The 22,198-nt window shown below is 36.6% G+C and overlaps 1 protein-coding gene across 6 annotated transcripts in view; it reads left to right on the forward strand.

Annotated features, from left to right (window-relative positions):
• NAA16 (N-alpha-acetyltransferase 16, NatA auxiliary subunit) overlaps window positions 1-22,198 on the forward strand; it is a 65,215-nt gene extending 43,017 nt beyond the window's left edge. For 4 of the 6 annotated variants that reach the window (XM_083819447.1, XM_083819449.1, XM_083819450.1 and 1 more), the window contains 11 exons: window positions 10,141-10,213; window positions 10,445-10,614; window positions 10,989-11,141; window positions 12,096-12,224; window positions 12,769-12,982; window positions 14,725-14,918; window positions 15,628-15,736; window positions 16,235-16,348; window positions 17,337-17,480; window positions 20,094-20,191; window positions 20,451-22,198. In XM_083819447.1, the coding sequence (XP_083675573.1) occupies window positions 10,141-10,213; window positions 10,445-10,614; window positions 10,989-11,141; window positions 12,096-12,224; window positions 12,769-12,982; window positions 14,725-14,918; window positions 15,628-15,736; window positions 16,235-16,348; window positions 17,337-17,480; window positions 20,094-20,191; window positions 20,451-20,651 (1,599 nt within the window). In that variant the 3' untranslated portion in view covers window positions 20,652-22,198. Of the gene's footprint in view, window positions 1-10,140; window positions 10,214-10,444; window positions 10,615-10,988; window positions 11,142-12,095; window positions 12,225-12,768; window positions 12,983-14,724; window positions 14,919-15,627; window positions 15,737-16,234; window positions 16,349-17,336; window positions 17,481-20,093; window positions 20,192-20,450 lie in introns of those variants that run through there. The other 2 variants (XM_083819448.1, XR_014577815.1) reach the window with 2 other exon arrangements.

Consider the following 22,198-nt stretch of genomic DNA (forward strand, 5'->3'; position numbering starts at 1 on the left):
GTGTGGTATCATCCAGATCTTCTGGCAGTTTTCTCACATGCTGTAGCTTATCTCACATCTCCCAAGTTGTTAATCTTCACACAGCGCAATAAAGAGGGGAAGTATTATTCCCATTTTGCACATCTAAAACAGTAAAATGTCAGGGCTAACTTTTGCAGGCATGGATCCAGGAGTTAAGGTTCCAGAGATGTTTATCTACAGAAGCGTTCATTGATCTCAATTGATGTGAAATGCTTGGCACATTAGAAAATCTGGTTCTAGGCAATATGAAAATGCACATAAATACCTGTTTTGTGCATGCCAGTACCTTCATACAACGTTATCCCACCTGGTGGGATATTATTCACTCCCTGGTGTACATTAAATGAGGCAAATGCTTTTCAGGAGGAATGCGCAACTAAATACATCATGGTACTTGATAGCTGTGTTTCTGTCACTTTAGATCAACTCCTTGATACCTTACAACCTGTTGCCTCTGGTGTAATTCAGACAAGTAGCTACTGTTAGGGCAATAACTCTGAGCCAACCAGTCATCTCTGGCTTATGGTGTTGGTTTTTATTCCTTACTGCTCTCATTATATCAAGAAAATATGGCAGTCATTTTAACTTACTAGATATTTGTGGTTTGTTCTTAATGTAGATTAATTTGGAGCGAGGTGGAGTAAATTAAAAAGATGGTTAAACTTCAGCTCTGTAGTCTTCCATATGAAGTGCAAAGCTTTCCAGTTTATGGTTGTATAACTGTATGAGTCTGTTTTATAAGTTTCTTTCACATCTGTAACTGTATGTCTGGGGAAAAATAATATTCTGTTTATAGTATACTTTTCCTTTTGGACTAATTCCTAGATGAAGCATGTCTAATACATTTAAGTAATGTGGGTTTTTAGGAACTCTGTTCAGTACTTGGAAATAGCCGATGAATGGACAGGCCTCTCTAAATTACATGTAGATTTCAGTATTGGACTGGCATGTTACATTTGTGTAGCTTTGGAAAATGATGGAATAAATCATAGAATCATACAATGGTTTGGGTTGGAAGGGACCTCAAAGATCTAGTTCCAACCACCCTGCATAAGCAGTGAAAATGCAATGAAAGATCAGTATTTGGAAGCATAGAATCAGAAAAAAAGCTCAAGAATCAACATTTTAATAGCCTTTTGTGCAGTCCCTGAGTTTCTGTTTTAATTTTGTGAGTCTGTATGTGTGTTGTACATTTTACAGCTCGACCACTGTGGAGGAATCTTTCTTGGGATAGTAATCCTGTTCTGACTGTGGTATTACTGTCCTGCTGAACTCTGGGTTCCTGCAATGAAGTTTTCTATATTGTGTAACTTACTGACAGCTTTATCAATTGCTAAATGTGGTTGCTTTCAATTTGAGAAAAATGATAGACTGTGCAGAGAGCTGATACCAAAATCAGTCAAATTAGTTAATGTTCAAGATAGTACAGCTAAAAATGTATGTTCATAATTTGAAGTGTTCTGTAGATTTAGTATAGGCAGTATATTTGTTGAAGCTATTGCCAATCTACATTTTCTTGGAAGTTGCCTTCAGTTTTCGAGGCAAGATAAACTGTTTAGTATACTGATAATAGCTAGATCTGTGGTTAGATCTGGTTTCCTACAGGAAAGCTGGGGAGAGAATCTTTGTCAGGGATTGTAGGGATAGGACAAGGGGGGGATGGTTTTAAACTAAAAGAGGAGAGATTTAGATTAGATGTTAGGAGGAAATTCTTCCCTCAGAGGGTGGTGAGGCACTGGCACAGGCTGCCCAGAGCAGCTGTGGCTGCCCTATCCCTGGAGGTGCTCAAGGCCAGGCTGGATGGGGCTTTGGGCAACCTGGTCTGGTGGGAGGTGTCCCTGCCCATGGCAGGGGGGTGGGACTGGGGTGGTCTTTGAGGTCCCTTCCAACCCAAACCATTCTATAATTTAATATTTAATTTCTTACATTTTAAGCACTTAAAATTTATGGCTCACTGTTGTATTCATAGTCATATTACTGCATTTTTCTTTAACGTGAGACTGACGGATCTTGTACTTCTAGCAGTTGTTCCGCAGCTCCAAAGGAGCTTGTGCAGTTGTATTTGCAATGTGTAAACATACACATGCTAGACCTTTGCAAAGCAGCAGTAAATTCTTCCATGAGTAGTGTTCTTCCTCTGACTTGTTTGCCATTCTGCTTGAGTAGTGTGCTCTCTACAAAGCTGGTGTACCGAGCAGCTTTCCCGTAGCTTAGAGTTCTCTCCTGCAGGGCTAACTCTTAAGTGCAAAACCTGTTGCATATGGTGTAGTGTTTCCAGTGCAGGCCTTCAAGACTAGATAAGAAAAAAAAGCTGGTTAATGCTCTTAGATGACTAGAAATGTTGTGTGATTCAGTCAAAATTGCAAAGCAATTGCAATGTTTATGGAGTACTAATTATACTATAAATCTTCCAATTTATTTTGCTTGTAAGTGGCATGCTCTATAAAAGAAATAATGCTGTTTCAGCAGAGCAGGTGTGCAAAACGCACGTGGACCACCATGTTACAAGTTGCACTTTTATCTAAATGAGCTTTAGTTTGTAATTGTCAGTGGAGGAAACTTTCTTCTGTAACTTTTGTCTTCAAATCAACTGTATTTACAGTGGTGGTATTGATACTAGAAAAAAGTAGCTCTTGTTTTTTTGGTTTTGTTTTTTTTTGTTTCAGGACTAGCTGATACCAGTGCTAGCTGCAGTGGACAGCAAGAGAAGTCTTTGCTTATGCAACAAGCTAACAGTTTTTTCAGAAGCTGTGCAGAATAGGATTTGAGGGTATCAAGCCATGTGTGCAAACGTTATTCTCAAACATACTGCATTTGTAGCTGCTTAGGAAGATATCATGCAGTGTCCCAGCCATGATACCCATTATAAGGCACAGCTCCAACCCTAATCCGGGGCAAATAGGAGCTCTCACTATGCTTTATTTTTAGCAAACTTGAAATTCTCCATGTATCTGACACTCTACTGGGTATGTTTTATATTTGGAAGTGATTATAAGTTACTAACGGAGGATTTTGGTTGTAAGGAACTAAGAAAAATCTAAAAGCTAATAAAGCTCTTCTCTCTCTCTATTTTTTTCCATGAAAATATCAAAAAAAAAAAGTTCGTAAACTTTCTTACAGTGTAGATCAGCTCTAAACAAATATGGAAGACTGCTTCTCTACCACTTACAAAATAAGTAACTGATTTCTTACATGGACAGGGAACAAGGAACGTTTAATTTTCCAGGGCTTCAGGGTGTGTTGTTTCTTCTGTTTTGTTTTGACTTTGCTTGCTTTGTTGTCTTTGTTGCTTTAAAAGGAGTACTGCAGAGTTAATGCTGTGTGGCTGGCTAGTCCTAATAAACTGGTGAAATACTCGAGTATGGTGTCTGCTTATCCACCCCACGGTGAGAAATGCTTAAGTATGACACTTCGGGATTCACTTTCTAGAAAGGTAAACAATGAATTTTTATAGAAGCTGGGTCACGATGCCCATTTGCAAGCTGACTGGAAAGGTGTATGCACAGTTTACGTGATGATGGCTGGAGAGTAGGTGGGTTTCCATTTAAAGCAGCACGCAAGGTTTCGTGCAGCTGATGTCAAGGAAGATTAAGAAGCAGATCTGAATGAAAACTTTTTTTTTTTCCTTGTGTGCATGAACATACACTTTTAACAATGCTTTCCCTAGGGAAGCAGAAGGGAGTATTGATGGCTTGGCTGATTCAGTTTACACAATCAAGATACATTTACATTTAAACTGCTGTTAGTTTAAAACCAACGTTTTTGTTGGGTTTTATACAAAACAGTAAAGCTGTTTACAGGAACAAACTTTGAGTTAGTATAGGTCCAAGATAAATACAAAAATTAAAGAGATTTGCGGTAAATAGTACAATAGATTTGTGTTAAGACTGGTTTTCCTGGTTTTTACTTTCATGGCATGAAGTGGTGAAATAATTTTTAATTTATTGTGATTCTTATTGCCTTCAAATGTTAATCATGCGCTAAAATGTAACGTATGGAGGTCCTACATGTGAGAGGCCGAAAAGCCTTTTATAATTGGAGTAATTTCTTTAAATACCCTCTGCTTATGGACTTATTCTGTGGTTCATACCTCATTTGGTAGGGTAGATCTGTATCAGTCTTATAAGAAAGTGTGGAACAGAAACTTTCCAAGTGAGAGTGTAAAGAAGTTTGTTGTAAGCTAGTATATAGGCGCCTTGATAAAAGAAATTGGAAATCCTTGTTTATTTGCATACCCTGTGCCTTTCTTTTTAGAATGATAAACCTGGAGTGTCAAAATTTTTTATAATATTTTCTTCTAAAGAAATAAAACCAACCAGTGTGAGCTGTGCTGAGGAGGTTTTTTGGTTCTGTGAACTATGAGCTTATAAATGTTGCCATCCTTGATACTCTTTTAGTTAAATGTAAAGTATAAAGCCATAGGAAATGGAATTTCTTATTCAGGTGGCTACCTAAAAACACCTTCCTGTGTGGATATGCCGGAAGAGCCTGAACTCAGACCTTTTGTACAGTGCAAGTGTGCCAGCTGGCTCGTGTCTGGCATGCTCTGTTCTTCACTGCCTCAATGAAAAGCACATCTCAGTTCATGCCAGTCACTTCTTGGCTATGGATGAAGATTCTTCTTGTCTTTGTTAGCCTTCAGTAAAACCCTTTCTCTGGTGTGTAGCTGCCTTTTTTTTCTCTTCCTGGTTTGGTTAATTGAATTTGTGAGCTTTTTTTGTTTTAGAGTTGGTTGGTAGCTTCTTTATTTGAAACTTCCTTCCCCTCAGTGTGTCCATCCAGAAAGGTATGTTCAGAGTCCCTTGGATTGAAATACATTGCTCACGCAACAGGGCTGCGCTAGGTACATTAGATCATCAGAGGTATGCCTCTGTTACCTTGAAATATTTCTATTCTTAAATATCTGGGGGCCCTGAATGTTCAGATCTAAGTCTCTGCATTTGTAGAGATGGGATTCCACGTTGCAAACTTAACTCCTGGGCAGAGCCCTTACTGTCTCTGGACCCAGGAGCCTTCAGAGCTCTTTCTGACAAAGGTTCTGTTTAGAATGCTATGGATAGCATAGCATCTTAAAAGATAGAAACCAATCTTTATAGCGTTCCCCATCACTGTTTTGTTCAGCTCCCCTGCTTTCAGCTCTTAGTTTTGTGTGCATGTGTGAATAATTACCACCATCTCAAAGATGGACTGACAATGGAGATAGCTCAAGAAAGGGGTGGTTTAGTACTGGTTTTATTTGTGGGCTACCACAAGGCCTGTTCAAACTGTCGTCATCAAAAGCATTCTGCAGAAACATGGGCCAGCAGCTGGTTTCTGCTTTTCTGTCTTAACGTCTTTGGTACTAAGTTCTGAAATGTTTTTCAGGGTCTGCTGGCATATTGTGAACGCTTTCGTGTCTCTCCCTTAGATAACATCTCGCTGTAGTGAAGACTACAAGCTTTGATGTAGTACTCCTACAGACTGTTTTTATTGTTTCTCCATTTCCCGCAAGGAATTTAGAGTATTGGTTTCAGGGTACATACTGGATACTTGTTTCTGTCTTGTGGAAGATGATGCTAATAATTTGGCCACATGTTCTTTGTCTATTAATGTCAACATGGTTTTCCTCTGGGCCATGGAAAATGCCTTGCCAGGGCTATGGCTGTAAGGAGAGTTTGCTGTTCGGTCTTTAGGTATCCCATCTTTTCTAGGTGGTGAGGTCTGTTTTGAAATCTTGCATTATAGTAGTTTCCCTTGGGTACTCTGTGGTTAAACAAGTTGCAAATGGTTTCTAGATGCTTTTGAAGAGTGCTACTATTTTTCAGTTTCTCACATAGATACCAGGATTCATACCAAGTCTAGTGGACACCTCTTCATCTCTGCTGAAAAAGTGGTGTGACAAACTCAACCACGCTCCATTCTCCTGAATAGGAAATATTATTCTTACTCAGAAAACTTTTAAAGTACTACTAGTGCTGGTAATGGGAAATCCCTTCAAAATTCACCTGTACTTAGAGGTGAAAACAAGGGATTTTCTTTACTCACCTTTGAGGCATACTTCTGCTATTAAGATCGAATTTTGACATCTGTAGGAGTTGTTTTGTTGAATAAGTAGCTATCTGATTCAAGAGAAGTTTGCTCTGTTGATAGCCAAGTCCTGTGGAGGTTCAGGATCAGTTTCTGTTACTTGCAGGGCCACTATTGTCACCATGTTACCTGCAAGAAACAAGTTTTCTTCAGGAAATAGAAAATGTTGTGGAGACCTTTTGTATTAAGATGAAAGGTTGTTCAGTTCCAAGTTTCCAGGACAGATAACAGAGTCTTTCTTTAATAGAACATGAACACACGCTCTTTCTTCCTTGTATGCATCCTCTCACCTTAAAAGCAAATGCAGGATGCAGAAATACTGCCTTTGCAGGTTGAAGCAGTGTCCTCCCCCTGCAGATCTTCAAAACCAGCTGAGAAAAGCTACCTTCCCGGTGGGGAAGACCACCCATGTTGAGGTTTTGAGTCATAAGACAATGCCACTGGTTGATCCGTGAGCCAAATTGTGAGGTTCCGGAATTAAGAACATCTGTCTTTGGAAACAGCCGAGTTCATTTCAGGCGCAGAAGACCATTCTGTGGATGATGAACAATTCCACAGCTGGGCATTCAACGCGTGTCTACCTTCTCTTTTCCCTCTTTCGCAGGCCATCCTGCAGTAGACATATTTTTGCTAAAGCAGAAATGCCTTATCAGTATTGGGAACTTTCTATGAAATTAATCCCATATTTTAAGGGGGAGAGAAGTTTGGCAGCAACCCATCCCCTTCCTCAGGAGGGGCTGCAGTTGACTTAAATTGTAAACTGTGTAACAACTGCATCTATACTGAAGGAAAGTGGCTTTGGAACTATGACGCTTGTGCAGGAATACAGTTAGTGTTTGACCTCTCAGGCTGCTAACTATTTGAAAAATGCTCAGCAATACCAAGATGGTTCTGATTCCTGGATGTTACAAATCTTTTTCTTGCAACCAAAGTTTTATTGTACTACTTCTGGGTTGGGCGTCTCAGATGCATGCTTGTTTGTGTAGGCAAGGAATGAGAAGCGCACACACCTCTAGTTCTTTCTTTCCACTCTTAAGTACTGATACAAGATGGATTTGGAACAGAGGATGATTTCATCTCTTATAGTGTAATATGAGCTTCAGATGCTTCGGTTTGATTTTTTTTTAGAAGTTTTAGCATAATGTTTATGAAGAATGATGTTTTGCTTAGAAATAGTGAAATACTAACGCCTTTAAGATGACAATGGTGGCTCTAGCATAACGATAATTGATAGTAAATCCAAGAGACGTGTTTTACTACTTAATTTGCTGTTAATATGGACGTACAAATTGTGCTTCATATTTCTAGACAATTTGTTTCATGAAGTGGCACATGAACGAGAAATTGTTACCCTAAATTGCTAGCGAGAGACTGAAGTAAAACAGCATAAGCATAAAAAGGAAGAAAAGGATTCTGTGAGTGGGTCATGAAAAGCAAAGATAATTTCTATTCTTGTCAAGAATATCTGCAATGTTCTAATCACCTGTTTTGCATTTTTGTAGTTGTTACTTTTACTGACTGCTTGCAGTATTTTCCAAATGTATTGTTCAAGCTAGTTTTCCGAATGACAATTCCAGCATACTTTCTTGGACTGGAGAAACCAAAACTCCTAGCAGAGTTCTCAGTTTGGAAGAACAACATCTTTTAAGTCATGGTGCAGGTTGGTGTTGTCAGTCGCCTCAGTGTTAGAGGGGTTTGGTTTCACTTATGCTGAAAACCGATTGAAGGCCCTTGTGCTAGCACCAGAGGATTTCTCACTCGCTCACTGCCCTAGGTCCTGCCCACAGACAGTTTCCCCCGATAATGGAGCTAGCAAGTGGGCATCCCTACTCTGGGTCGAAGCTGCTGGCACTGACCCAAAACAGAGCCCAGGCGTGTGTGCCTTGGGAGGTGGTGGCGCTCTTCTTTTTGGTGGAAACATGGTCCTTGTGCAGTTGTGAAGCTGTACTCCCAGTGTCCTTGCAGTAGTGGAAAACTTGAGGCTTAGAGCTCGGCAGTCTGGGTTCTCTTTTATGGAAAAGAAGGGATCTTCTCCCTCTTCTCCCTTTACACACAGTTCACCTGCAATCTAGCAAAGCTGGCTCATCTAAGAGGAGTTTGAGTTTATTAACAGCCAAATGAGCCTAAGTCTGGGAAAACTTTGAAGCTGTAGTGAAAAATATCAGGGAAATAACACTTTCTGTTGCATGTATACTGCCAGCCTGCTACCTGAACCAGATGCTTGCTTCAGCATTTAAATTCATTTTAGAGAAAGCAATCTTCAAAGATTTTCTGAGGGTGCTGAAGGTTTCTTTAAGCAAATAGATGTCTGAGACCAGAGGACGATTTAATGCATTTATTTGCCTTTGTTCATTTGTGACTTCCTAGCATTCCTTTATCGTTTTGTAATTATTTGAAGTCCAGTAATGTTTTATGACATTTGATGAGATTTTTGCTACTAGAAATTTTCTCATGAGATTTGCCCAGAGCTTTTCAAAATGTGCGTATCTGTTTATACATTTTATTACATTTTTGAGGCATTTACACTGGCTGCATATGACTTGAGTGTGTCACCTTCTCTGCTCTTTGAAACAAACACTTGCCGTTTCTTACCAATTGCACTGACTTAGTAGTACCCTTCAAATTGAAAACTTTTGTTTTTCTAGAACTGTATTGGGCTTACGTGGCAAGGTTTTGGTAGCTGGGGGCTGCAGGGGTGGCCTCTGTGAGCACAGCCCAGCAGCTGCCCCACGCCAGATCAGAGCCAGCTCCAGCCAGCTCACCCACCGCTGGCCAGAGCTGAGACAGGGAGCAATGTTGGTTGGGCCTCTGGGAGAGCAGATTGAAGAAAGGGGGGGGAAAAAACCTGCTGTGCAACAGCAGCTAGGAGAGAGAGGAGTGAGAAGCAGCCCTGCAGCCCCCAAGGTCAGTGCAGCAGGAGGGCAGGAGGTGCTCCAGGCAGGCAGCAGCAGTTCCCCTGCGGGCTGTGGAGAGGCCCCTGGTGGAGCAGGCTGTCCCCCTGCAGCCCACGGGTCCCACACGGAGCAGATCTCCACGCTGCAGCCCGTGGAGGAGCCCCCGGTGGAGCAGGTGGATGTGGCCTGGAGGAGGTTTTTTTAATCTACAGGTTTTACCTGATTGGTTAACATAGCTATTATTCTGTTATGCTTACAGTCAGATGATCCCATTTTTCAGGTCCATTTAGCATTTTGGGTATGTATACATGGGTCATGTTTCTCTCTAGTACTATTTTTGTTTTCGTAAGAGGCTGATTCTTTGTTAGATACGGCAGGCACATTTACAATGTAACTACAAAAACAGGTTGAAAGTTTCATAAAATGCTTTAAGAAATACTTTATGACACTTGCAAGACATGAACCTGATATTGGAATTGACAATTTCATGACAATTTTCATTGTCATGAAAAGCACATGTACTAACATTTGTATATATTGTAAATGTCAAACTTCAGTAGCGTAACTCCAGAACTGGACGAGTGAATTTTGAGTCTTCACCCATAGAGGGGGCAATGATACAGTTGACAAGTCATGAATTCAGAAAGTGTTAGCCTTAATCAATGTATAGATTGTATATAAAAGGATGTACTCTGTGTTCTAGTCAGCAATGCCTTCTTAATAACAAAATAAGTAAGTAAATTATTTAGTAGTAGAAAACAAAGTGTCTCCTCTATCTTCATTGTCTTCATCATGCCCAGTCTTTCCCAAAGCAACTTGTTTCAGTTGTCTCAATTTGGATACTTGAAAACTAATGCCTTAATTAAAAAAAAAATTAATCAAAAATATAAGTTGTGAAGGATAGTAATCAAATATACTTGATTACTTTCCGCTGTAAGCTGCTGAAGATTACACCTGCATCCTGTAGTATCACCAGTTATAACTGATGATCAAAGGTAGCCTTGGAAAGGCGAAGTAAGCCATGTGATGATACCTACAATATTTTTCCAATTAATTATTTTAGTATAGCTTCTCAAATTTTGCCCAAGTAATTTTCAGGTTGTTAATTTATTTATCCACAACAGTTAAACAAAATATAAGTTGATGTTTTTGTATGCAGGTTTCTACAATCCAAGAACTTGTTACTGGTTATGAAGCCTCTTTGAAAACGTGTGACCTTTTTGGTCCATGTGGTAAGTTTCTATGGATTTGTATCAATTATGGTGTAATTACTAATACTATTTATGGCAGTTATGAAGAACTGTCGAACTTTTTTTTGCAAGAAAATAGTTGTAGTAACTTTAAGTAAATGAAAGGATTATAGAAAATACTTGATGAGTTTTTGTGCTTTGTTTTTTGTGTTTATTTTTCAAGTGCAGTGTTCAGTCTTACTGGTTACTGTAGCTCTTTCTGTTTTGTTCCAGAAAATGGAGAGAAAGAGCCCCCAACGACGCTACTTTGGGTTCGGTATTTCCTGGCACAGCACTTTGACAAACTTGGCCAATGTTCTTTGGCCTTGGATTACATCAATGCTGCAATTGCAAGCACTCCAACATTAATAGAACTGTTCTATTTAAAAGCAAAAATTTACAAGGTAAAAAGTGAATTTGTACATGTGGAGAACATAGATCAAAAACAAAAAGCTCCGTGAAACTGTTGTGAATGTGTGGCTAGTATTGCAGTTTTTAATATTAATGGGTATTGATTTTCATACGTTTTTGTGCACTGTTCTGTCAGTAAGAAAATCAAAACCCTTTTATTCTGTTTATTTTTTTGAAGCAAGTCACAACTTAAAGCAAATTGTTCTAAAAAAAAATACAGTGTGAAGGGTGAGGGGAGCCAAACAATAATAGTTTTTTTATTTCTGAGGGAGAAATACCTGTAATTATAGATTTTTAAGAGTTGGTCAAAATCAAGTTTATACTGAAAGTTGATTTGATTTCTCCTTAACTACTTTCTCCCTAACAGCATGTAGGTAACCTGAAGGAAGCTGCAAAATGGATGGATGAAGCACAATCTTTGGATACTGCAGACAGATTTATCAATTCTAAATGTGCTAAATACATGCTGCGAGCAAATATGGTGAAAGATGCAGAGGAGATGTGTTCTAAATTCACACGGGTAATTCACACTGGTATTGCTATAATGAAGAGAGGTTTTGTTAGCCTCTTGCTTTTCAAGTTTCATTGTTTCTTAAACAATTTGTGACCAAAATCAGAAATTTATCTTTAAATTGTCCATTTTTAAGATAATGCTCAAAATAACTTACACTTGGTGATAAATAACTATGTAAATACTAAAAATTTACCTGGTAAATACTGAAAAAACAGTCGGTACAAGATACTTGTCCAAAGATACTTGTAGTTTTGTAGTGACATACTTCTGAGTACCTCTCTGAAAATGCATCTGATAGATAACTTGCTTGCAAAACCTGCCATTTGTCAGTAATGTCATCTGAGCTAATTGCACAGGAATACGCAAGCTACTATATTACTATGATTTAGCATCATCATAAGGGTAACTTGGACTTAAGCATTTCATTCCTTTAAGCTAGTACTGCAGACAAAAAATTTATAAAGCCAGTCCCATCCCTAAAAGGCGTGGTAAGCACTATAAATTATCTTTTTAATTTTGGTCTAGAGTATTGAAATTGTTAAGAATAAATCCTATGGTTCTTTTTTCTTGAAAAGGTATGACATCTGAATCCAACTTCCTTTTATTTTAGATTAACTACTTCTAAAATAAATAAAAATATTATTCATTATATGTGATAAAGCAGTAAGTATATGGCCGGAATTTTGTAGGTGCTGTGTATATAAGTATAAGTTAATTTTAAAGATATCTTGAGACACTAACCTTTTTCAGATAATTATTTTTAAAAAATCATTTAAACTTATCCTTTTATATCTTGGGAAGTATTACGGTATTACAAGTAGTACTATCAGTTGCTGTGAGGTTATATCAATTTATATGGCATTCCAAGTAGTTTCCTACTGACAGGATGAAACTAGTAGCCATATTTGAAAAAAGCTGGGAAACTATAATAGCAAAAAGTGATAATGACACTTATTTCAGGAAGGGACTTCTGCTATGGAAAACCTAAATGAGATGCAGTGTATGTGGTTCCAGACTGAATGTGCTGCAGCTTATCAAAGGCTAGGGAAGTATGGTGATGCCTTGAAAAAATGTCACGAAGTAGAAAGGGTAAGTACGTACAAACAGTCAACTTCTCTCCTGAAGTTTCTTATACACTAATGAAAGATATTCGCTGATGTAAACAGCGTGACTTTCTTTGCATAGAAAGCTTCTAATTCTTTTTAAATGGGTTAATTCTTGAAGATTTTTTGTAATAGCTAGAGATGACATTTGTTATCTATTATGTGCAAAACTGTTGTTATTTGAAGTGAAAAGGATTCAATATAATATTTCATGTCTTATCTACAGCTATTTCTACATTACCTTTATGATGACTTTGGTGAATTGTTTTTAATAAAAGCAATCACATTTCAGTTGGCTTTTAAAGAGTGCCTAAATCTTTGAATAATATCATTGTTTTTCGCAAACAAAATGAGATTTTTGTGGGTGTGTTTTTCCTACTGACAGGTACTCTTGAACAATCAGTATGGGAAGAATAGCTATATGCTTGCTGAATATTGCCTGTAAATAATATCAGTTATAAGTTATCTCCATTTATTTAAAAAAGGGTAAATCAAGCAAATGCCTAAGACTTTTTTTTTCCTCCTTGAAGCATTTTTTTGAGATAACAGATGATCAATTTGACTTCCACACATACTGCATGAGAAAGATGACTCTTCGTGCCTATGTAGACCTTTTGAGATTAGAAGATGTGCTCAGGAAACATGCCTTCTACTTCAAGGCTGCTCGATCAGCAATTGAAATCTACTTGAAGCTTCATGATAATCCTCTTACCAATGAAAGCAAAGAACAAGAAGTGAATTCAGGTATCTAGACCATAATGGAGGCTCATGTGTATGACAAGTAAAAGTTTTTAAGCTAAGTAATCTATGTACTATAGAATTAATGATTTGTGACATACATACATTCTGTTTCTGTTTATAATTTGATCGGTAACTGAAAAGAGATCATAGATAACATACTATAGGTTTCCCTCTCTGTTCTTCCTGCATCATACTTTAAAACCAGTATGTGAATGAACCTAGTTATAATTGGAGTACTTGAGGAGGAGCTGTATTTCAGAATCGTAAGAGGAAAAATCAAATTGAATTCAGCCATTTCTCCATTTAAACAAGTTAAGATGTTGGTTTTTTTCTTAAGAAAATAGTTGCTTCTCCTTTTGTGGAATCACAGCTACTGTCAGCGCTTCAGTGACTGTTGACAAAAGGATGAAATTAATACCTGGCTTTTTGCAAAGGGAAAGATATTTGACATGGAGGAAAAAAGTTGAACTAAACCAAAAATGCCACTTCATGTTGCTAATACCATCTTACCTTTTATTGAGGTGAATGAGGTTTCCCCCATCTGTTTTATGATGCACATACGAAAAGGGGCACGTTTCACAGCATAGTTCAGCTTGCATCCTTTTTCTCTCCAATTTTATTTTGTTCCTGTATGTAATGTAAAACAGGTGTGTGACAGAGGACCTTGACAGAAATATGTAACAGAAATTAAAGTGAGGAAGACTAAGTCATGTAGCTCATTAGTCTGCTGTGAATGTGAGTTCAGTAGGCGTATCCGCAGGGCAAGACAGCATCGCATGAATGGGGGGGAAAGAACATTTGTTTTTCCTTGCTTCCCAGTCTCAACTCTGGCTGTAGAGCCCTGGTAGAGGTTGTGATAGCCACAAAAAAAAAGATGCGTTAGTCCCTCAGAAGCTTGTTTTTCTGTTTTTTTGACACTTTATTTGCACAAATCCTTTTTTCTGTGAAACATGACTGAAGACCAGGTGGAAATATATATTCCCAGCTAAAGCAGGAAAGAAAAAAAGAAGAGCGAATGGGGCAGGCTGGAGGCTTCTCACTTCCATAAAGACCTGTAGAAAACCATGTTTTTTGTGTATTCTGCTTTTCATGCAACTGTTAAGTTTTCTTGGCTTATCTAAAAGTTAATGCAGTCTACAAATCAGAACACAGCCAGCAGAATGAAGTCTCATAAGATGGTATTGTTAATACATACTGGAATATTTTACCTCCCAACCCCAAACAATACCAGTTTTTGCTTGCATCCATTTAACTTGGCATTTGTAGAAAATCAAGGATATTACCATGACCGTACGTGGGTCAGACACGTCAATGAACAATAATAAGCTTGTTTTAAGTTGGAGTATAAATCGGTCAGGATGTTTCTAGTATTAGAAGATGAGCTGCAGTCAACACATAGGCTTAGTATTACCCTTGAAAATCCATTTTTCTAAGGCAAAATCTGTCACATGGATTTAACAACTTCATGTAGTTAATATTTCAAGTAGCTGAGGTTTCTGTAACAGCTATGAAAGAGTAAATATGCAAGAACGAGTGTTGTGCTGTAATCCAGTAGTAAAAATGGACTTTTATCGCTATATACAGTGATAATATTTTGGCAAGAGCTGGTATTTCTGGAAGTTACTGTAAAAGTACATCACTTCGACATGGTTGGAAGAGCATAGTGGAGTGCCTCAGTGTTGTTTGAGACAAACAGGTTTTCTAGTTAAAAAGTTAAAATAAGTTACCTGTTACTTAATCTATAGAAAATCTCTCAGCCAAAGAATTGAAGAAAATGCTTAGCAAGCAGAGAAGAGCACAGAAGAAAGCAAAACTTGAAGAGGAAAGAAAACATGCAGAAAGAGAGCGACAACAAAAGAATCAAAAGAAAAAGCGAGATGAAGAGGAGGAAGAAACTAGTGGACCCAGGGAAGAACTAGTTCCTGAAAAACTGGAAAGGGTTAGCATGGTCTCTACGTTAAATTCATGTCATTGTCATAAAAATCTCATAATATGGGATTATTATGAGGTTCTTCTAAAATAATCCATCAGTTTATATAAAACCATTTTTGCATGCAAAGATACCTTTTTTGTAGTCTACCTCTACTCATGCTGAAGTCATATTTTTTTACTCTAATAATTTGAAGTTCTGTATTAATATTCCTAATTTATTTAAATTTTGGTTGTTCCAATGGTAGGCCATCTTTCATTAGGATAGATGCTGAACAATAAAGATGGTTCTTGCCCAAAGTACTGTGTTGATCTTCATACAGTGAATAGAGAAAAATTAACAGAAATACAATTGCTGTCCACAAAATATAAAGACAGAGATAGTATTTCTCTAAGCACAAAGAACTTCCTCTTATCAGAGTAACTTCAGAAGTTGTCTAAAGTGATCATATTTACTTTTTAAATGCTAACTTACAACATGACTATGCTACATGAGCAGTGCCACAGTTAGCAGTGATGTTGCCTTTGTCAATATGAAATCATGAGAACACACTTTTAAACCTTACAGTTCAAATAACAATGTTACAGTTCAGTTTAATTCAGATAGCTATCTACAGTTCACCGTTGCCCTCTGATAATTTAAATGCTGTGAATAACAATTATTAGTGGGTTTTATCAGATGTTTATTTCAAGTTTTAACTTCGTGTGTTTATTAACAGGTAGAAAATCCATTAGAAGAAGCCATTAAGTTCCTAATACCACTTAAGAATCTTATTGGAGATAATATAGACACACATTTATTAGCATTTGAAATATACTTTAGAAAAGGTAAAGTATGCTTTAGTTTTATTTTTGCTTTACAAACTTTTAATTCTTCACTGTGGCCTATGTTACTTGTAGTCAAAAATTGTCTGAAATATCTATTCAATTGACTAAAGCAGGAGCTTACTTGATATCAAGAAATCATAGGACAAATACAATTTTTGTTCAGCCACTCATTAAAAATAAAGCGAAGAGCAGAATAAGCTTTAGCATACACTAATTAATGCTGTAGAAAAATATTTATAGTGTGATTGATAATTACCTAGGGTAACACAAATTCAGACAGTGAAATTATTTATGCCTTTCTGTCAGTTTGAGCTACAGGCATTCCTATATTCTGAAGTAATTTGGGTGTGAAAAGTAAATCTCCTTTTGAATTCTCTGTAGGCCTTGATGTTTCTAACGTTTGTACTAGATTTGCTACATAAAACAAATTAGAAAGAGTTCTGTATCAAATATTTTTGTATTCCTAATCTCAATGTTTTTGTTTTTCTCTTCCCACAGGAAAATTTCTGTTAATGTTACAGTCTGTCAAAAGAGCTTTTGCTATCAACAGTAATAACCCATGGCTACATGAGTGCTTGATTAAATTCTCTAAAGCTGGTATGTGTGTAGGAAGTACGTACGTATGCACGTATAAGGATACAGGAAGTAATGTGGACAAATATATGTTTTTGTAATGTTTAAATATACTCCTGAAACACAAACTTTAATAAAGACAAAAAAGTGGTTTGTTTTTTCTAGGTAATACCTAGGAAAGTACAGGTTGTGCTATGTAAGGCAGCATGTATGTATTACGTACTCCTTCCTCCATTAATCCAGTAGGTGGACCCTGTAAGTCTGTTTTAAGAAAAAAAAAAGTGTCAAATATGGGAGAAAGATTCTGACCGAAGCCAAGTATGCATTATGAACTTGTGTTAGGCAGCAGCAAATAGACATGGCAGAGAGCCCTTATGAATGATTCATCTAGAAATGTATCTATAATGCTTTTATAGAGCTGAAAATGAATTTGAATAAATGTTTCTGCATTTTAAGTGCAACTAAGTTGACTTTTAAAAGTCTGTTAATAAATGATGTTTAAAAAAAAAAGCTTAAAGAATAGAAACTGAACAAAGACACAAGAGCTTATAATGACTTACATGTATATCCTGTTTGCTCTGAAGAAGTACTACCAAATCCAGTGCTTTATTTTGTCATATGAATCTGTTTTTCAGCTTAAATATGAAGTCTTAAATTTCTTAGGCTGATAGCAGAAATTATGCATAAGATAGTGTTAAAAGGAGCTGATTGTGTATTTCTTGTTGGCTTCATTCCCAATTAGGTAGTTTAAATTAAAATAACTGCAAAAAACATATTCTGCTAGTCAATGTGTATGTGTTTGCAAAATGAACATTTTTCAAAATATAATCAGAATCTGACAGATTTATTTTGTGAATACTAAAGCTTGTGCTTACTTGTAATACTGTTGAACTAGAATTTGTTTCTGTGCACAAATTTGCAAAGAAAAAAAAACAGAGGAATTTTAACAGTGATGTTTGTTTTCACATTGTTCTCTGCAGTTATTTAAAAGCTGTCTTTTTTTCCATCTTACCCTTTCTCTTTCCAGTATCTGACCATAGTAACCTCCCAGAAATTGTGAGCAAGGTCCTAACTCAAGAAATGCAGAAAATCTTTGTTAATAAAAATTTGGAAAGTTTTAATGAAGAGTTTCTCAAACACAATGCTACCTCCATTCAGCACCAACTGTCAGGTTTGTTTAACTTCTTAATGTTTTTGAAAATAAGTTGATTTCAGTGACTCAAATCAAGAATATCTTTCTGCATTAAACGTAAATTGGAATGAGACAGAAACCCACTGTATGTTTTCTTTTTTCCTCTGCCTTCTTTGACCATTTAAAACAAACCAAAAAAAAAACCACACCAACTCATTCACTTTATTAGATGCATGATGAACCTGCTCCTTACCTCTAGGAAGTGTAGTTAAACTACCAAACCACCGTAGGTATTCAAGTGTGGAAGCACTGTCATCCCTCCTGTTTCAGCTTCTCGTGTTGAAATAAACATTATTGTTTTATATTTTCTAATTATCCCATGTAATAATAATCAATCCTATACATTAGAAACAGTGTTTCTTCCCCTCCGGTTTCTAATTAGCTGGGATGTATCTCACACATTCTCACAGCTTTGTCAAGTAGCAACAGCATGAATAAAAATACAATGACAGCCTTGTTCCTTTTGTTTTTCTGCTCTGTAGGCAACAATGAAAATGTGCACATATATCACTTTCATACTATTTGCGTAGAAAAAGTATGAGTAGCTGCTGGAGCGAAGTGGAAGGAGGTTGAAATTTAAATTTTTCACTTCTCCTGAGTCCAGAAAGTTGTGGAATAAAAATCAATCAGGCACTTAAAGTACTTAGAGCAGTACTAATCTCACTTAGTAAAAATCTCACTGTAAGAATTAGCCAGGCTCTGTCAGGAATCCCTAGAGAAAGTTAGCTCCAGAGGATTGGTCATCTTGCTCAAAGGAAGGTTAGGCAGGTTACCCCAAACTTGGAGCCCATTAAAAGAGCCCTGTTACAGGACAGTGTCTTGAAAGAAATACTTGCACCCCTTCCTTTCCTGTGAGCAGGTTCAAGATTTGGGAAGTCAAGTTACAGGTATTTCAGCAGGTGTTTGCTACAGGTTCTCACAGATGTGTTCTTGTGCTCTTGTTACCTTGTTAGGCATCTAACTGGATATTTTCCAGGTTCTGCTTTCTTGTCCTCCATTATTATGGGAATACAGTCACTTTGTCCTAGTAATTGTACAAGCTAAGACTGTAACACCCATGAATTTGGCTTCTTGTCTGTAGTATTTGACAAGAAGGCAAACTAGATCATTGGTGGTGGTGGCAACCACGTTAGAGAGATGTCAGGGACCCCTTTGAAGAAGGTGAGTCTATAGATATTTAGTAGAGGTGAGGGACTCAATAGTGTGAAAGCCCCTTTATATCCTTAGAGTCCATTGATCACTGCGATTCAACAGTGTATCAGTTTACAGGCAGCAGCAACAAATGTGGGACTAGGATTTAAAGTGAACTCTGGAATGAAATAGCATGTCCTTGGTAGCTTTAGGACTTTGTGTCAATCTTCTGTTTATGCTGAAAAAAGTTTAAAATGGTTGATTCATCTACTGCATAACTTAAAACTTCTTAAACTGGCATCTCTAATCCACGTTTGAAAATACAGAGTTCCAAAGTCTGAGTTTCCAAATGAGTTTTCTTAGCTTAAAGTAGTTTCTAGTAAAAATATCATAGACAGAATTTTAAAAGCTTTTCAACTCCTAAACCATAACATAACCTCCCTGACTTGAAACAAATGTAACCAGGTTAAGTTTAATGTTTCTTGACAGTGTTAACTCAAACCCAAATATATTTGCTCTGGTAACTTCTGAAATGTTCTGGATAAAGAAAGCTGTTAAGAACTATGAAACTTCTTTTAATTAGGAAAGCATATTTAATGGTTGGGAAATAAGTCGAAAAAGAAGAGGCAATACACTTAGAATGTGGGTTTTTAACTTTTCTATTAAAGTGATTTTTTAAGACTTTTGTTCCTTGTAGTAGATTAGATGTGAGGTATGTCTGTACTCTATTTTGAGAAAGAAAAGTCTGTGGAATGCCCACATGTTCATCAAACTAAGATTTTATATTATGCCGATAACGAGCAACATGGTATCTTGCAGAGATGCGCAGACCGGTTCTGTTAAACTGTTTGCAGTCCAATAAACTGCATGGTTACATTAATACAGCGTGCTTCTCACCAAGGTTATCTAGCCCAAGCAAAGAACTAAACATGTGTTATGCTTTTCTTATACCTAACCTGGGGTGAGTGAAATAGCTAAGCAGCTCTGCTTGGGATTACTCTCTGCCATACAAACATGGATTTTTATGGTGTTCTTCTGGAATGTGTTCCAAAATTGTTCAGTAACTGGATTGTTCTGTTAATTCACTTATCTCCAGTACTTTTTCAAAAAGTACTAAATCATTCAAAAAGTATTAAATCAAAACATCTCTGAGAAAACATCTTACTCACTGCTATGTTTATAGTATGGGTTTCATTTAGCCTGCTGATTTGAAGAACTTAGTCATGATCATTAATGCATTTCATTTCTGCAGAAGCAATCTGTGTTGCTCAGTCCCTATGTTCCTAATGAACTTCAAAATAGCTTTAGTTTCATTGGTTTTAAGTTATTTATAATGGAGGAAAATATAGCTTAAAATTAAAAAAACCCTAATTCACATTAAATTTTTTGGATCCTGTGTGTCTGCCTGTGCAGTATTGCATTTAGGAATATTATCTAAATGTGTTTTTTTCTTGTGCTAAGGTGCAAAGATGATGTATTTCCTGGACAAATCAAGACAAGAAAAAGCTATTGCTGTGGCTACTAGGTTGGATAAAAACATGAGAGACAAAAATGTGAAGGTAAAAGATACAGTACTTAGAGACAAAAATATATGGGATCTTAAATAATGTATACTTAGCATGTATGTTATCCTACAGTTTTATATTTCATGATAAATGTTTTAAAAAAATGTTGTTTTTAAACTTGTTTCGAAGTAATTATATTTGAATACCAACAGAGCACCTGTTTGTTCAGAGTAGTATTGTTAACAGCACGTCCTTTGATAGTAATAAAACATCTGTAAATCACACTTACTAACTGTTAATTTTCTTTCTGTAGACGTTAACAAAGGTTTTCGAGGCACTGCTTGATGGCAGTTTCGGAAGCTGCCACACTCAATGTGAAGAATATCAAGCAGCATGTCATAAACTGTTCCCTTTTACATCTGCCTTTATGCCTGCCACAAATGAGGATGATAGCAGCATTGCATCTGTGAATCATACAGCCATTAACCATGATTTACTCTCTAATGAAATATGAAGTAGCGTGTGCAAGCCCATGTGTGTGTCTATCTACCTACACACACACACAAAACTCTGACTGTCATTACATGCTGGCTGGTTATGGATCAGGGTTACTTTTCCAGGTTGTATTTTAATATCTTTAACAGGTATAAAATGAAATATTTGGATAGTTAAATGAAATGGATTATACTATTAGTTATTTTTTCTCCCAACAAAAACTGCCAATATTTATGTAAACATTATCCTTAATCACCATTTTTCATGTTTATACTTGTACAGTTTTAAGTCTTTTAATAATCCGTCAGCCTTCCCTCACAAAAAATTATGGATGTTGAAGACTGCTTTCACATAAGTGCATTACATATGCATATAAATGTGATCATATCTTGTTAATAAATTCTTTTGAGCATTTTTAGCAGATTAAGACAGAAGTGCTGCTTGAATTACCCTCTTTATCTTTTACTGTTGTTCTTCGGGTTTTTCTTTTTTTTTTTTTAAATTATCTTTGGTCATCTTGATTTCTTTTGAAGCACAGTGAACATTGGCGGTTTGCATGTTTTTGTAAGGTGTGTGTCTTATGGAACCAGTGTTGATGGATTTGAAGATTAGGTTTGTGTAAAAACTAAGGGTTTTTCTTGAAAACTGTGTTCTATCTACCTTGTGTTCCATAAATATTGTTTTCTTAAGTTTATGGTCGGTTTAATGTTTTATGTTCCAGTATTCTCAAGCAGTTCCCTGAAAATACAATGAATCTGATACTGTTGTCTGTCCTTTGTTCCATTTTACTCTTCTTTCTCTCTTCTGGTTTCTCTCCCAATCTGTTCACTTACTATCACTTAAGTTTAAAAAAAAAATGCTGCTCCAAATTTGGGCAAATGCATAAGGTACAGGAATGGAGGATATAGTTCTTCTCTACATCATTAAATTCACTGCTAAGTTTACTGTGTTACCTCCATTAAAAGTCTTAGTTGTGGACTTATGGCCAATACTCCAGTACTTCTCATGCCTAAATACTATTGCTTTAGGAGCTGCAAAGCAAATAGTATCCGAGGATTGTGTTTTATATTTTAAAACTATTTAAGGGAGCACAAAGAGGAAGACTACAAATCACAATGAACCTTTTTCTTACTCTGTATTCTGGTGCGTTAACTATTAAATATACAACACATGAAAATGGAAGTTTGACTCTAATATACCTATTTAAAGCATAATGCTGGACAAAATGGCTACATATGACAGCTTTACATTCTATAAGAACTGCTATCAAAACATAACTATACTGTGGCTTGTACAGAAAATTCATTTTCTGGAAAACTGTAATGGAATCATTCAATCGGTTTTGTTTTTATTTCACCGCAATGTAAATAATTTCAGTAATATTAACTAGCCCCTCTAAGGCAAATATAAGTTCATGAAGAGGGGATTTTATTAAGACAAATAAACTGTTCTAATTAAAATTCTCCTTTGTGTGTCATCTGTTTAGACTCAAAATTGTTGAATGGAAAACTCACTGTAAAATATTGCCAACATATGTTATGCTGTAATAAATTATTTTGTACACAC

Source organism: Anser anser (assembly GCF_964211835.1).
Source record: "Anser anser genome assembly, chromosome: 1".
In the NCBI taxonomy this organism is placed as follows: Eukaryota; Metazoa; Chordata; class Aves; order Anseriformes; family Anatidae; genus Anser; species Anser anser.